This window comes from Aspergillus campestris, assembly GCF_002847485.1.
Source record: "Aspergillus campestris IBT 28561 chromosome Unknown P168scaffold_17, whole genome shotgun sequence".
Classification (NCBI taxonomy): Eukaryota; Fungi; Ascomycota; class Eurotiomycetes; order Eurotiales; family Aspergillaceae; genus Aspergillus; species Aspergillus campestris.
The window spans coordinates 278,138-293,233 of NW_020194352.1; the positions used below are offsets into that span (position 1 = coordinate 278,138).

Consider the following 15,096-nt stretch of genomic DNA (forward strand, 5'->3'; position numbering starts at 1 on the left):
GTCCAGGAAGGACGCCGTCTCTACACAGCCTGGCAAGCCCGATCCTAGCCTGACAAGCCTAATGCTCGTATCAGCCCCCATCTGACTCGACTAGACCCTTTCGGGCCTCGCCTGGATGAATGAGAGTCAAGCTGACAGCGCCACCACTGCAACGGCACCAACGCAGCCTTTGTGTGTTTCATTTGCTCCGCCTGATCGTGCGTTTGCTGGAATGAAAGGCTGGCCGGTCTGTCTTTTTCATTTGTCTTGTTTTCTGCCGTCGGTCTGTTTCTGCTTCTGTTGTCGGTCTTGTTGATTTCTTCTCTCGCGCTGTTCATCGGATGATTCTCTGTCTGTTATAGTTATAGATTCCAAAATGGGTTCTCCATCATTATCATCCAGAGAAGCGACAAAGTCAACAGCCGTCTCCTCCCGAGGAAAAGAAACCCACGTCGTCAAGGTCGGAGCAAGAGAAGATCCCCATCAGTTCGACCCTCACACGGTCGTCGCCGCTCCCGGGGATGTCATCTCGTTCGAGTTCTATCCGCGCAATCACTCCGTCGTCAGGGCCGATTATAAAGCGCCCTGTGTGCCTTCCAAAGATGGACTGTTCTATTCGGGCGCGTTTGATAAGTTTAACGAGGTCGATGGACATCTACAGGGGGGTGTATGTCTTCTTTTCTTCCTCTTGGGCGGGTTTTCAACCGATGTGTTCTTATGCTGACGACTGCAGCCTCCGACATGGGAATTGACCATCAATGACACCGAGGTAGGCTTCCTTCTCAACATCTCTCTATGTCTGTCGACCTATCTAACAAGTCAGCCCATCTTCTACTACTGCACCGCCATCGACTCCTGCATCAAAAATGGCATGGTCGGCGCCATCAACCCGGTATGCCCTCTCCTTTACTGCCTCAAAACCACCACTAACCAAATAGAATAAATCCATGACATGGGAAACCCAAAACGAAAAAGCCAAATCCTACCCCTACATGCTCGTCCCAGGCGAGCCCATGCCCGCCGAAGGAGACCTCCCCCCTTCCTCCTCCTCCTCGCCCTCCCCCGACGCCGCCACCTCCCACGCCGTCCTCAGCAAAGGCGCCATAGCAGGCATCGCCGTCGGCGCCGCCGCCTTCGTCATAATCCTCATTGCCCTCTTCTTCGTCCTCGGCCGTCTCGGCGTCTACCGCCAGTGGATGCGCTCGTCAGCCGTCGGCGACGACCGCGCCGAGCGAACCGCCCGCTGGGCCTTCTTCCACGGCGGCCCGACCACGCAGTCTGCGGCGACTCGCTCGAACGGGAAGAGCGAGCCCCTGTCATCTGCTTCGCCGATGGGTCCCCACGGCGGTGCGGGCGGTGCACCGGAGTATCAGCCTGTGCCTATGGGGAGTCCTGAGATGGGCCATGGCGGTTGGTCTGGGCATACGTCTATGCACGGGATGCAGATGCCGATGCATCCGCAGAGTCCGCCTCCGCATTGGAGCTGGGAGGGCAGCCAGTTCGGTCAGATGCAGCAGGTGCAGCAGGTGCAGCAGGGGGTACATGTTGTTCCGATGAGGGAGCCGATGGAGTTGGAGGGGAATCGGCCGGGAGAGAGATGATCTTCCCCCTTTTCTGCTATATTTCTCTTTTCTACAACCGTTTGACGTCGTCTGTGCTGTTGCACTGGTCGGGACTATCTCCATCCTGGATAATGCAAGAAGCGATGCCATTATCTTTGAGAGGACACCGAGCGTGCACCTGCCAGTCTTTGAACCAGTCTCGACAACAGCAACTCAAAACTCAGGAAGCATCTGACAGCGTCTAACACTGTTTGAGGGTGAGACTGACGTGCATGGCATAATCTTATCTTCCTTTCCTCGTTCCATTTATTCTCGTCCCTTTCAGCTCGCTACGGATGGTCTAGACAAACGGTCTCTCTTACCCCTGTTATTCCATACCTACCTACTACTTACACCCTAACCACCCATTACCCCATGTCTGCCCCTTTCTAAAGATCATACCCAACTTGCCCATTATATTATACGGATCTCTACGTTCACTGTCGTCTTGCAGCTAGTTACTTTGGTTGGGCTCGTTATGATAGATTATCGATCGATGTATATACTTAATTGATACTTCCAAACTCCTTTAACAATCTAATTGGAATATAAGAAGATATGATTTGAGATTAGCATGTAGATTTGGTATAGCATATAGAATACAATAGACATTGTTCTATATAATACAGCATGCCATAAGAAAAGGGTATACCGTATCATATAACGTACTATCATATATCTTAAAGGCCAAAAAGAAGAAGACTAACTAGTTATATCCCTCATAACAGGCCCAACACCCACATCCACCCCCATCCAACAAACCTCAACTGCATCCCCCACGCCCACAAACTCCAACACGATGGCTTTATTTTCCTGTACTTCAAAGATAGGCGGTTCACCACTACCCACGCCCATCCCAACCCACTCCGTGCCTCCCTCTCTGAGTATCAACCGCGCAAGATGGCGGTCTCTGGATGGGGTGGAAGAAGAAGAGTCCACTGTGGAAAAAACATCAAGGGTTTGCGAGCCTGTTGAGCGTAGGCTGGTCTTGCTATTGCTGGTGCTGAGGTGGAAATCTAACTGGTATGTCTGTCCTGTAGAGAGGTCGAACGTGACAAGGCAGGTTGTGTCGCGATATGGGTGGATTGGGTCTTTGAGGATGTGGAAGGTATCGTTGTCTTTCGTTTTATTGGCGATGTTGTTGTTGTTGTTGTTGTTGTTGTTGAAACTGCCAATGCAGCGATTGCGGGTGCGCGTTGGGTGAATGAGGATGGGCCTAGGCTGTTTGGAGGGTCGTTTCTTGAGGGTGAGAGTTGTTGCTGTTGCTGTTATAGCAGCTGCTGTTGCTGCTGCTCCTGCTGCTCCTGCTGCGAGGAAGGCGAGGGTGGATTTCATGGTGATATCTAGATATATAGATGTGTAGTAGGAGGATAGATGTGTAGGTAGAGAGTAGATTAGAAGTAGATATAGTCATTGATAACCCCAGAGTAAAGGAATAGAAATAGGTACCTGATACCATCAAGGTCATACCTATACTTAGTGATAATGATGTGGTGGCTCGTGATTGGTCTAGCCCTAATTATACCAATCCATCTCTTGATATTATAGGTATCTTTATCTGTATCTTTATATCATGGTTATTGTAGATATCCAACTCCATGATACTGTTGAGCATCTACCATTGTACTCTCTAGAGCATAAAGAAACTTAAAGTCTAGACTAAATTTATATCTAGTCTCATCTACCAGTCTTTGTCAGTATATGATGGCCATCAGTCTCAATTTCAAACACGCCACTCTCCATCTAGTCCAGCAACAAAGTGATCTCAATGAATGATATTCTAATTTTTTCTATCACATAGAATGACTTTGTCTACTCCGTACATCCATTTTCTTTATAGACAAAGGATCTAGATTCATATCATGTTCACAGCTTGCCAGAACTAGACAGACAATAGAGTCAAGAATACTGGATTGTCTGTCCCCAACATCAGACTCCTTGTCAATCCATCAACATATAAATAGGCCCTCCCTCCTGTTTCTCTGGTCGACTTTTCAACCTTCATCCTTTAATACCCTCCCCTCGTATATTCTCCACATAGCCTATATATCTTTATGAACTCCCGTATCACGCTACTTTCCATCACCCATCAAATCCAATCTATTCATTCCAAATGATCTATTTTTGGACGTGCGGAAAACCGCCAAGGGGCATATGCCTCCGCAAAGGTCATATAAAGACCTGCACAGTCTGCGCCATGGATTGGTGCTCGATCCGTGGACGAGATCAATGTCCGCGCTGCAAATACCAGCGCGGCCATATTGGTAACCCAGCCACCACGAAGCGTAAGACCCAGAAGAGGGGGTAAGTGGGCCTGGGTCTTTCTTTTGGTTTTGTTTTGTTGTTCGTTCGTTGTTCTGCTGTTCCGTCTTCCAGAGACAGTTTGCGTTGGCTGGATGGAGACATCCAGGCGTATACGACTGATAGACCATTGAGACAAATGATATGGGAGTATTGGAAGTTGTGACATCCATATCCAGTGGCCAGACACGCATGCTTTACGCAACTGGTTTGTATTCCTGCTTGTAACAGTACTATTTGGCTATGTAGACCCTATCTTGGACGGCTGGTCCATTGGACTGCACATACTGGAAGATTGGATAGATGGGAGTTTGTAGATATATTGGCTTGGGATGCCTGGTATGGTTTGAATACAGTAGAAGTGACTGCAATTGGTTTCATGCCAAATAACCTGTAGGGTCCTTTACCCACACGTATGACTATCTTGTCTTTCAACCATCTGCAACATTCTTCATAGGACTGAATATCATCACATTAATTGTTTCTGACGCGCTTTCTTCGCCTTTCCCCACACTATCCTTCTACCATATAGAGCAGCTGTCTACACCTATCATATATACAGACAAGTAGCTGCTGATTTGTATATACATCGACAGATTGTCAGAGCTACACAGACAGTAACATCCAAGATTACTGAAGACTATCCAACTTGACATGATAAAATATGCTGGTTCATCCATATGAACATCCAGATAGATCCCCTCTCCTGTTCAATCTTATTATCTATCATCTATCATCAACTATAACTTGATATATGCCACTTTCCATATTCTACACTCAGTACATAATGTATATCCTATATAATCTGTGATACCGTTACCTATACAACCTGGACTATCAAACACCACTTTCCTAAGTGTCACCGCGTGTAGCAGCTGGTAGCCTGGGACTGTGCTGGTATTTGCAGTTGGGGCATCTATCGCACCCACGAAAATTGCACCACTTTTTGGTGCAATCTTCGTGGTTGCAACAAATGCCCAAATTGCAAATACTAGCACAATCATGGTGATAACCAACCGCCACGCATGATGTTACCCGGAGAAAGGGTGGTATGAAGTGCTGGGTATATCAGTCAGGTTCAGCCCTCAACCAAACGTTGGATCAACGTTTTGGTGTAGTGGTCTTGAGAATATATCCAATATAATTTGTGATACCGTTACCTATACAACCTGGACTATCAAACACCACTTGTTTCTCAAGCGTCACCACGTGTAGCGGCTGATAGCCCGAGACTGTGCTGGTATTTGCAGTGTGGACATTAATCTCGTCCATATATAGAGCACCGCCTTCTGTCACAGGATCTGCATGTCAGGTCCTGCAATAAGAGGCGGTGCTCGATCCGTGGACGAGATCAATGTCCACGCTGCAAATACCAGCGCAGTCATGATGATAAATAACCGCCACGCGTGATGATACTCGGGGAAAGGGTGGTATTAGGTGTTGGGTATATCAGTCAGCTTAAGCCCTATGCCAATCGTTGGACCAACGTTTTGGTGTAGCGGTCTTGAGATCCCAACAGCTTATATAACTTGATCGTTATAACATATACAATGCATCCAAAATGATGCACTGCCTGAAAGATAGATACTCTGCAAACAATACATGCTCCCATAAAGGCCACATATCAACGTGCGTATGCTGCGCCATGAACTGGTGTCCTGTTCTTGGTCACAGCAAAGGCCTAAACAGCACCAACAGGCGCAACCATGGTGGCAACCAGTCAGCATGCACGGTGACACTCAAAAGAATATCCTGTTTGGGCATTTACTGCGACCAAAACGAGGACACCAACTCATGTGCGGCATTCGCAGGTGTGATATGGCCTTTATGGGAGCATGTAGTTTGATAAGCGTCCATACTTAAGCAGTGCATCACTTTGTATAAGCACTTGAAGTGATATGGTGATAACAAGCAAGTAATATACGAATAAAGAATGTGTAAGATATGGCGAGCATAGAGTATAGAAAGTGGGATATGTAGAGGTAGAGAAGAGGATGGGTGATAGAGAATGGGATCAGAGGGCAGGAGGAAGGCCTATTTATGTATTTCGATCAATAAACAAGCATAGTCTCATGGTCAGGATTTCGAACCGGGATTCCTCGAATCCCATCGAGCTGATCCCCTTCAGTAGGGATGATACGGAGTCTTCTTTGTTTCCTTGAGCGTGGCGTTTTCCGAGTCAAGTCACCAGGTGTCTGGTGATATCAGCAGAAAGAACTCAGCCAAAGATAAGGGATAAAAACAGAAACAGCCAAAAAGGAGAAAGAAAGAAAGAACAAACACCGCTGACTCGGTCTATACGCCGAGTATCTGCGCCCTTGGAATCCCCATGCCCGACAAGGGTGGACCCAAGAGTAGGTGCCCCAAGAACAAAGCGTGAGACCCGAAAGAGGGTGGTAAGGTGATCCAGGCCTTCCTTTTCTTCTTTGTTTTGCTAACCTTCTAACCTCCTTTCTTCTGTCTCTTGGTCTAGAAACAGGTAGAGTTAACTGGGTAGAGACATATCAATAGTCAAAACTGATAGACAATCAGAATGGATGTCATGAGACTGGGAGCCACGATACTTTAGACAACCGGTCTGACACGCATATACTGCATATTCCTTTGTATTCCGACTCGACACGTTGAGTCTATTGGACTGATACGTTGGAGGAATGGACAGATGGGAGTTCGTAGATGTATTGGCCTGGGATGCTTGGTATGGTGTGATCACCATCGATATTTTCATTGAGATATATGTAAATGATTGAACGGAGTAGTAAGGACCTAGAAAGATTCACTCCTCTAGAAATCTATATCACGGTAGATCAAACACATAGGTTAGCACGTACCTCGATTATCCTTCTGGCCATTCCATCATCAACTCGAAGTCCTGGTAGTGACATGAGACCCTGTTCAAGAGCATGTCTTACAATGAAAGTCTGCTCGGACGTCATGCGATGACGAATCGGAATGGACTCACCAGCCATCCGACCCAGGTCCACTTCATAAAGCTACGAGTCCAACCCGCTGTTTGGACCAGAAACCAAGAAAATCCCACAGTGGTCTATTGTCTATCGATGAGAAGAAATACAAGAGTCCAGGCAACCAACCGATCACCATAACATAACACCCCAGAACAGGGTTCCCCCAGACTCCGACCCCCTGAATGCTCGTGCTCCCCACTCTGGGACGTGTTTGCCCAACCTGGACCAACTCACCGCCGTACTGGAAGAGATAGAGTACCGATTATCGTATCGAGTGCCATCACGGTAAAGTGTAAAGTCTCCCTCTTGGCGTCAAAGACGGTCTGGACATGATGCTCCAGTAGGCAGACTGTGCCTTCCTGGGTTGTCTCCCAACAGAATCTGCTCAAATCAAGGGCCGAGAGATTCGCAACGATGAACCCGGCGTGTGCGACCACTGTCAGTGGTCAGAAAGTCATCTGTTAAAGCTGCAGCACTTCCCTCTTACCATCAGACTGGGCAGTGTCAGGCCGGTGCCATTCCTCACAAGAATAGACGGGTATTGTCATCACCGCGGTTTCGTGGTCTGCAAATAGCCGATAGAGGGTGTGAACCCGGGTCTCTTCATGGTGTATTTCCTCACCCTGATGCAATGTCTGTCAGTCTAGCAGCCGTTTCCTGAGAGGGGGTAAGCTTACCTTGGCGACCACCCACGATACCAGTTCCTCGGCCCGCACTTGCACGTTCCCATCACCGCATGGCACCATGATAGGTGACCGGCAAGACCGGAGCCCATAATGCCGAGGACTGTCGAACACATCCCGGGAGCGGGTCCGTAGGCCATGTAGTACCAATCCGGTGGCGACAGCGAGTGCTCTACAAAATGCGTTAGTGACTTGGGTTGCTGACTGGAGGGTGGACTCACGGATCTAGGTCGCGAGGGACAGTCACGGCCAACTTCCCTGATATTTCAAAACATCCGCGCAGTGCTTTCTGAATGTACGGCGAGGAGGCTACTCCGCCAACAGGAAAGATTCGCTAGACGCATGATGTGAGTTTAGTCATTGAATCTTACTTACAAGTAGTGTACCTACATTAATCACTGGTGAGCCATAAGCTATATCTGCAGCCATGACCTGCGAGCTAACCAAGGCAGTGATCTTAGCGATAACTGGGTCAAACAAATGTTGCATGTCCTCGGGGAAAAGAGTAAATGTCTTAGTTTCAGGGTCATAGTATGGCAACGTGCAGTCCTCCCTTAGTCTTCTTGGCTCAAGTGGTAATCTATGAGTCTTCCGGGGCACATCCAGACCAAATTGCTGTTTGACATCTTCAAATGCGGTCATGAATTCGCTCCTAGGGGCAATGAGGTGATTCAAGGAATCAAATGTGTAGGGGAGCCGCTGCCTCATCAGATCATAGAGTCGACTGTCGATGGCCGTGCCGCCACATTTCCCCCCTGCAAGATGTCAGGACCATGTCATCGAAGGTGAAGCTACGACATCTGCCACTGACCTTGTACGCTGGTGAGCTTGAGCAAGTTGAAATTTAGGCAATCGGTCACCAGATAGGCCGCAATGTCCTTGCGAGGCACAGTCAGCACCTCCTTCCCCAATGCCACTCCATCCGTGGCGGAGTTTCAGCAGCGTGGGTTACGTACCACGGTTCCACCGCCACAGTCGCAGATCAAAATCCCGTCTCCAGCCTTGAGCTGGGGCCCGAATTGCCGGTAGATTACTTCCGCAGCCGCCTCAGGCTCGGACATAAACGCCAACGTGCTCTGTGGTCCTCTGTCACCCCAGGCATGGGTCATTGCGCGCTCGCTCAATTGTCGCGCTTTCTGGGACCATGTAGCGGGAACGGCAAAGCGAACGTCGACGGGGACTTGGCCGAACCCCGGAACTTGCAAACGCATGAAGCGGCACGCATAGTCCAACACGTGTTTGAGGTAGTCGGCAACGACGTCGACGGGCTCTTTCTGACCCGGGCGAACAATGCCCCGGGAAACCGTGTTCCTCAGAATCTGGTCGTCAAACTGGGCAGGTTCCACATGGTCATCCAGGAGAAGCTTTGTCCAGGAGTATGCCTTCATTTCATGCTCGATCTCAAACCCCCAGCATGGCGAGCGCATGGAGAACGATGAATTATCGGACTGATATGCGATGCTGGAAGGGACTTTGCGTGCTGCCGAAGCCTTCCGCCACGTGTCGATGAATTCAACGTCCGAGAGACTGTCTCGACCCTGACCCTGGACAGGGATGACGCTGATCTCTATCGGCCAGGTCGTTAGCACACCGCACCGTCGTGTCTTGCGCGTGACGCGAAACTTACTTGTTGCTGTGGTCCCGTAGTCAATGCCGACGATAATCCTATCTGGGATGTGACCCGTGGAAGACCGGGACGATTTGTCCATGAAGTCCCTGCTGCTGTTGGACGCCATCATCGATCTTGCTCTTCTTGCGGCCTTGCCCTCTCACAAGACGGGGCGGCGCGTTGGCCCTTTTTTAAAGACCGACCTGCCGCTGAAGCAGCCCGCACAAGAACCACGATGGGCCCTTGTCCGTTCACATCTTCCTCATACTGATCCTCTCTGACACTTGTCTCGGTTCAAGGTGGTCGCTATCCGTCTTGGGGTGGGGGGTGTTTCGCCGACGATCCGGGCCATGGCGACGTCTTTCCCGGAGACTAGGGACATATAACACCACATGGCCCTCGTGTGCATTGTTGTGGTGGTTCAGAGTCAACAACACTGCAAGTCATAGTTGGGCAAACCAATCATAACCGCGACGCCAAAATGTTGACCACCGTTTGGTCTAGGGCTTGAACTGACTGATATCCCTACCAGTAGAGACGGACGCTGCACATGATCTCAGGGCCTTATTGATTGTTCGTCAACATCCCCCTGGTGAGCATGGACTTTCCATCGGATTGATTCAGGGTCCGACAAGATCGTTTGGTCCACGGGTGTGTATATGTGTGTGTTGGAGTCCATTCTAACACACACACTCCGAAACCGGAATGGAGATCTTGGAATCTTACGAAGCTGACCTCTTTCAGTGGCGATGATGAACACAGAGGCTTCTTGGTTTTCCTGAGCGTGGCGTTTCCAGACTCATGTCACCAGGTGTCTGGTGACGTCGACAGAGGGACCTGAATCAAAGGGAATGAGGGATTAAAAAACAGAAACAGCGAAAAGAAAAGAAAAGAAAAGAAAGAAAGAAATAAATAAATAAATAAAGAAAAAGAGAAACATACCCCAGGTGGCTGTGCCCCTGCAGTCCGGATGCTGGACAAAGGACCCGAATGGTTGAACGAATGGTTGGAGCGCCTTTGACCAGATTCCGGTGGGAGCAATCCACGCGTGAAAGTGACACAAAGAGCCCGACAGGAGAAGGAGTGAAACAAAGGAAAGCTGCAGGGACGCTCCACTGATGTCCCTCTATGTCAGATCAAACGCCAACTTCTTCTCCGTCCGGGGGAGGGGCTGTCTTGGGAGAGACATAAAGGAGGTCATCCGCCCGTTACTACGTGACTTCCCCCCAGCGGCCACGACATATTCTCATCACTCGATTCGAATACCTCTTTGGTTCTTTGACAGCCACCTACGCTACCCACCATGCCCGCTAAGAAGCGTAAGGCAACGGCGGCAAACGCCCAAAACAAGGCAAGTACCATCCATTCCAGCCGTTGAAGGGACGGCCTTTGACGCAATGGCAGAATGGTCAAAAACGGCCGGCCTTCCTCAACCCTCCAACCAATCCAGGGAAAATCGACACCGGTGCCTCGGAGGAAGACATCCAGGGTTCCAACGTGGAAGGTTCTACTGTCGTGCCGGCAGACGATACAAAGAACCATCTGGAGAAGTACGTCGAAAAGCTGGAGAGAGAGCTTCAGATGGCGTCTGAAAGCTGCATGGTGTTTTATAGCAATGAGATGTACAGGAAAGGGTTCTACGGCACCTGGACCGAGGTCGGCGCTCACCATTGGAGCGAGGACCTGGGTGCATTGTTTTGCATGTGTGATAACTGGTGCTACAACTATGCTCTTAGGGAACCCACTGAGGGATATGATAGCATCCTGTCCAAAGAGCAGAAGAAACAATTGATTCGGAGCATGAACGGATGGGTGGTTCAGGAAAGTTTTGACAGCATCGTGTCGCGCGTTCCTTACGCTACGCGCCGGACGTTGGCAGTGTACTTCATGGAGATCATCATACTCAAGGATATCTGGCACCTATTCTGGGAGAATCCGTTTTGGTATCTAAGGCCGGATCCAAGCAATGAACCAGGCCTCGATCCAGTGACCCCGTTCAGCAAAGATATCGACCGCGTCTACCAAGAGTTTAGGAGAGGTGAGCTGCCCCCCCCCCCCCCCTCCCCAAGACCCACGGACCGTCCCCATGCTAACTGGACATGGTGTCGCAGCGGATCTGAAGCTGGCACAACACTGGCGGGCCCAGACAGTACGCCTTGCCAACACACGTGCCAAGGACCGTTACTTAGATAACACCTTCCACGCCCAGAACCTGGCCTTTCGGACCGCCAAAGCCAAGGAGTTCGCCCAGGTCAGATATGCCGACGAGATCTTCCAATGCTTGCTCGAGGAGCCTGGTCCGATGACAGAGAAGAGTCTCATCAATTTGTATCAGCGGAATGCTGAGCTCGCGGTGAAAATCGCCGCAGCACAACCGGCCATGGACTGGCGTCTTCTGAAAGACATCCCCCCAACATTCGAACGTACCTCAATTGAGATTGAACCCGTCAGCAGCCATCGTCTCTCCCAGACTGAGAGGAGACTTAACGGGCAACGAGTGCTCGCTGTTGTTACTCCCGTTTTCCGGAAAACTGGCACATGGGCGGATTTTGGCAAAGATAGGGTCCTGTGCAAGGGCAGAGTGATTGTGGAGGACCACGACAAGCGTCCCCTCATTAATTATTGGAATCCGGGGGAGGCCAAGGCAAAAAGGAAGAAGGCCAGGGAGGAGAAGAAGGCCAGGGATGAGAAGAAGGCCAGGGATGAGAAGAAGGCCAGGGAGGAGAAGGAGAAGGCAGAGGCTGACGGGGTCAAGAGTGCTGATGGAAAGGAAAGCTCCCCGAAAGGCAAAACGAGCAAGGGAGCCAAGACGAGAACTTGATCGAGGGTTCTCTTTTCCCGGCGTCGCCGTAGAGATGGTGTATCCCCAGTTTTACAATCCAGCTGTTTTCGTCTGTCCCTCTTGATCCATTCGCTCTCCGTATGAGGCTGCGTTCAAAGTGGGGTCGCGCCCCATGGTATAAAACCCAACCAGCGCTTCCGCCAGCCGCCATTTGAACAGTCCACCAGCAAGTTACCCCCGTTGGAAACAGTCATGCCCACCCTCGCATCCCGAACCAAAGGCGCCATCTGGGGGGTCTGCGTCGCCGATGCCCTGGGCGGACCCGTCCAGTTCAAAAAACCAGGCACTTTCCCCGCCATCACGGGTCTTGGCCACGTCAGCCCGTTTGACGAACCGGCTGGGTAATATCTCTCCCCTCCCTTCTCCCCCGATCGCCCCAAAGAATCCCGTCTAAGACCGAGCGGACTCCGGTAGATCCTACTCGGATGACGGATCCATGACCCTGGCCCTGGCGCAATCCTTCATCGACGCCCACGGCCACTACGACCACCGCGCCTCCATCCAGAACTACCTTGACTGGCTGAGCCGCGGTGCCTTCTCGACGACCGACTATGCCTGGGACGTCGGGGTCTCGACCCGTCTCGCCCTCTCCGTCTGGGACGCGTCGTCGTCGCTGCGGACCGACGACGCCCAGCGCGCCGTCGACGCCAAGCTCGATCGCGACAGCCGCTGCGGTAATGGCAGTCTCATGCGCATGGCACCCGTCGGGGTCATGCTGTGGCGGGATGCGTCCACGGCGAGACGCGTCGCGCGCGAGCAAGGCGCGGTGACGCATCCTGCCCGGGCATGTGTCGAGGCTTGCGAGCTTTATACCGAAGTGGTGGTTGCCGTTATGCGAGGTGTGTCTTCCTATCTAGTTTTGTTGCTGTCGATCAGGAGGTGTAGTTCAGCTGATGCTAACCTCCCCAGGTGAAACCAAAGAGCGACTAGCCCGCATCGTCGCCACCTTCCCCCTCACCCATCCCGCGCTGACAGAGCGCATGGCCCCGTACACCCGACTGGAGGACTGGCGGGATCGGTCGGCGCAGACGCTCCGCAGTACCGGGTGGGTGGTGGATACGCTGGAGCTCGCGCTGTGGGCGTTCTTCGCGTGCGATGACTGGGCGGCGGGCGCCTTGGCGGTCGTGAACCTGGGGGGCGATTCTGATACGGCGGGCGCGGTCTATGGCGGGTTGGCGGGCGCGTTTTACGGCATGGAGGCTGTTCCGCGCGAGTGGGTGGAGGGCATGCGGAAGGGGTGGTTGATTGGGATGATTGCGGGGGAGATGGCTGGGATGGTGGGTTCTCGTCCACAGGATTGAGGAGACGGGCCTCGCTTGATGCGTTATACCGGCCAGAAGTGTTACAATATCTTGTAGTCGAGTGGTGATTTTCTCTATTGCAACATGTTCACCGGCTTATATCCACCCGTCACGGTAGATGCGTCGACCATAACAACACCCGCTATACTCCGTACAGCCTACAACTCCACCCCCCTCACTCTACTCTTCCACTCCCCAACCACACCCCCACAAAGCGCACCACCTCCTGCTGCACCTTGCGCACCCCCTCAGGGATGTCACCCTTCCCGCTCAGCCCGTTCTGATCCCAGTGGTGGACGCCGCCGCGCATCCCATCCCACACATCCGTCTCCGGCACATCGATCATCAGGAACGGTTCACTATCGGTGGACTTCCTCTTGCGCGCCCCGTCCGCATGTGGCGTCGCCGCGCGCCACGGGTCCGCCAAGCCGTCGATGATGGCCACCCGCGGGTACGAAAAGTCGAACCCTCCGTGCTGGTTGATGCGCGTCACGTTGGGCCGCTCGTGGATACCGTAGTCCTCGCTGCAGAAGCGGGATAGCGCCGGGACGTCCAGCACGCGCGACGTCAGCGGCCGGATCTCCGCCGGTACTCCGCTCCCCGTGACGAAGTACCCCCACTCCGTGCACACCTGGTAGTTCCAGCTCGTGTAGACGGACTTGGGCAGGGAGCCGCCTTGGGCCAATAGCTTGGTCTGTCCGTCCACTGGGGTGTCGGGGCCCAGCGCAGAGAAGGCCGATTGGCTGACGTATCCCGCGAAGTTGAGCAGGTTTGTGACCAGCGTCGCGTTCTTGGGGTCATACCCCGCGATGGCGACCAGCTCCGCCATGCTCTGTTTGACGGGCTCGGTATCGGGGAAGAGCAGCTTGGTGCTGGTGATGTTGCCGCAGTATTGGGCGAACATGGGACTGCCGATCTCCTGGTCCCAGTTGCGGGACTGGAACGACCCCAGCGGGGAGGATAGCAGGTTGGCGAAGAAGTCGTTGGTCAGGTCCGGCGACGCGCCGAAGGCAGTCTTGAGCTGTTTGTTGAGGGTCTTGTTTTGCGCGTGGTCGATCATGATGCGATCTGCCACGTCCGTCGCCGTCTGCGTGACATCGATGCACGCGGCCGGTCCGAAATTCCGCACCCCCTCGAAGTACGCCCAGTAGTCCTCAATGGCTTGCGTCACGCCCGAGGACGACACCGCTCCCCAGTACGTATCGGGGTAGAGCTTGCGCAGGAACGCGACGAAGGCGCCCGCGTAGGACCCGCCATACGCGATCCAGGGCGTCGCGGAGGGGCGCAGATTGTGTCCCTTCACTCCGGGAAACTGGACATGCTGCGCAAAGTACGCATAGTCAGCGACGGCCTGCTCGGTAGTCAGGAACCGGATGTTTTCGGTCGTGAGTTCCTCGAACGGATAGCTGCTGCCATAGTACCGGTGCTCGAGGATGACCCCGATCCCGTGGTATTTCTGGGCGAGGTCACGGATGATCCCGTGGGAGAGGAAGGGGAACCGGTCTTCCCCGTCAGTTTCGCCGGCGGCGATCACGAAGACGGGACCACCGGGCTGGTAGAATTGGTCGTCGAACCAATAGCGGAGATTAAATGTGCCTTTCTCGTGGGGTTCGTAACGCGATTCATTCGTGAAGTGGTCAATGGGGACGCGCAGGAAGTGTTCGGGATACTCTGCGGACTGCACTGCAGCCGTCTGTTGCTGCTCCAGCAGCTGTTGCCATGCGGGATAGGACCGCGCGAGGGGGTTTCTCCATTGTGCCAGAGCCAGGGGCAGCAGGCATAGCAGCCACGTAAGGGGGGTCATGGTGGAGGTT

The 15,096-nt window shown here is 52.5% G+C and overlaps 6 protein-coding genes across 6 annotated transcripts; 3 read left to right on the forward strand and 3 right to left on the reverse strand.

Annotated features, from left to right (window-relative positions):
* Positions 1-355: 355 nt before the first annotated feature.
* On the forward strand, positions 356-1,580 carry P168DRAFT_245119 (cupredoxin domain-containing protein; the record flags this gene model as incomplete). The annotated part of the gene is made up of 4 exons (XM_024833956.1): positions 356-646; positions 713-748; positions 803-871; positions 918-1,580. The coding sequence occupies 4 exons, from the start codon at positions 356-358 to the stop codon at positions 1,578-1,580; spliced, it is 1,059 nt and encodes a 352-aa protein (XP_024688573.1).
* A 529-nt stretch (positions 1,581-2,109) lies between these two features.
* Positions 2,110-2,915, reverse strand: P168DRAFT_285789 (uncharacterized protein; the record flags this gene model as incomplete). The annotated part of the gene is made up of 3 exons (XM_024836232.1): positions 2,110-2,117; positions 2,250-2,259; positions 2,343-2,915. The coding sequence occupies 3 exons, from the start codon at positions 2,913-2,915 to the stop codon at positions 2,110-2,112; spliced, it is 591 nt and encodes a 196-aa protein (XP_024688574.1).
* Positions 2,916-7,077: 4,162 nt separating this feature from the next.
* P168DRAFT_322739 (Hsp70 family protein) lies at positions 7,078-9,266 on the reverse strand (the record flags this gene model as incomplete). The annotated part of the gene is made up of 8 exons (XM_024840596.1): positions 7,078-7,283; positions 7,335-7,470; positions 7,525-7,702; positions 7,752-7,864; positions 7,921-8,285; positions 8,342-8,408; positions 8,487-9,097; positions 9,158-9,266. 8 exons carry the CDS (start codon positions 9,264-9,266, stop codon positions 7,078-7,080), a joined length of 1,785 nt encoding a protein of 594 aa, XP_024688575.1.
* Positions 9,267-10,442: 1,176 nt separating this feature from the next.
* On the forward strand, positions 10,443-11,960 carry P168DRAFT_322740 (uncharacterized protein; the record flags this gene model as incomplete). Its single annotated transcript, XM_024840597.1, has 3 exons — positions 10,443-10,494; positions 10,590-11,177; positions 11,251-11,960. 3 exons carry the CDS (start codon positions 10,443-10,445, stop codon positions 11,958-11,960), a joined length of 1,350 nt encoding a protein of 449 aa, XP_024688576.1.
* On the forward strand, positions 11,830-13,370 carry P168DRAFT_82780 (ADP-ribosylglycohydrolase family protein). The gene is made up of 3 exons (XM_024842162.1): positions 11,830-12,322; positions 12,396-12,820; positions 12,891-13,370. The coding sequence occupies exons 1-3, from the start codon at positions 12,174-12,176 to the stop codon at positions 13,280-13,282; spliced, it is 966 nt and encodes a 321-aa protein (XP_024688577.1). The 5' UTR covers positions 11,830-12,173; the 3' UTR covers positions 13,283-13,370.
* An 87-nt stretch (positions 13,371-13,457) lies between these two features.
* Positions 13,458-15,086, reverse strand: P168DRAFT_245088 (putative extracelular serine carboxypeptidase; the record flags this gene model as incomplete). The annotated part of the gene is made up of 1 exon (XM_024833954.1): positions 13,458-15,086. The coding sequence occupies one exon, from the start codon at positions 15,084-15,086 to the stop codon at positions 13,458-13,460; it is 1,629 nt and encodes a 542-aa protein (XP_024688578.1).
* Between the last annotated feature and the right edge of the window lie 10 nt (positions 15,087-15,096).

Coding starts and splice junctions, on each gene's coding strand:
- P168DRAFT_82780 (XM_024842162.1), top strand. CDS start 12,174: ATGCCCACCCTCGCATCCCGAACCAAAGGCGCCATCTGGGGGGTCTGC. Junction 12,323..12,395: donor CCGTTTGACGAACCGGCTGG/GTAATATCTCTC, acceptor GGACTCCGGTAG/ATCCTACTCGGATGACGGAT. Junction 12,821..12,890: donor GGTGGTTGCCGTTATGCGAG/GTGTGTCTTCCT, acceptor TAACCTCCCCAG/GTGAAACCAAAGAGCGACTA.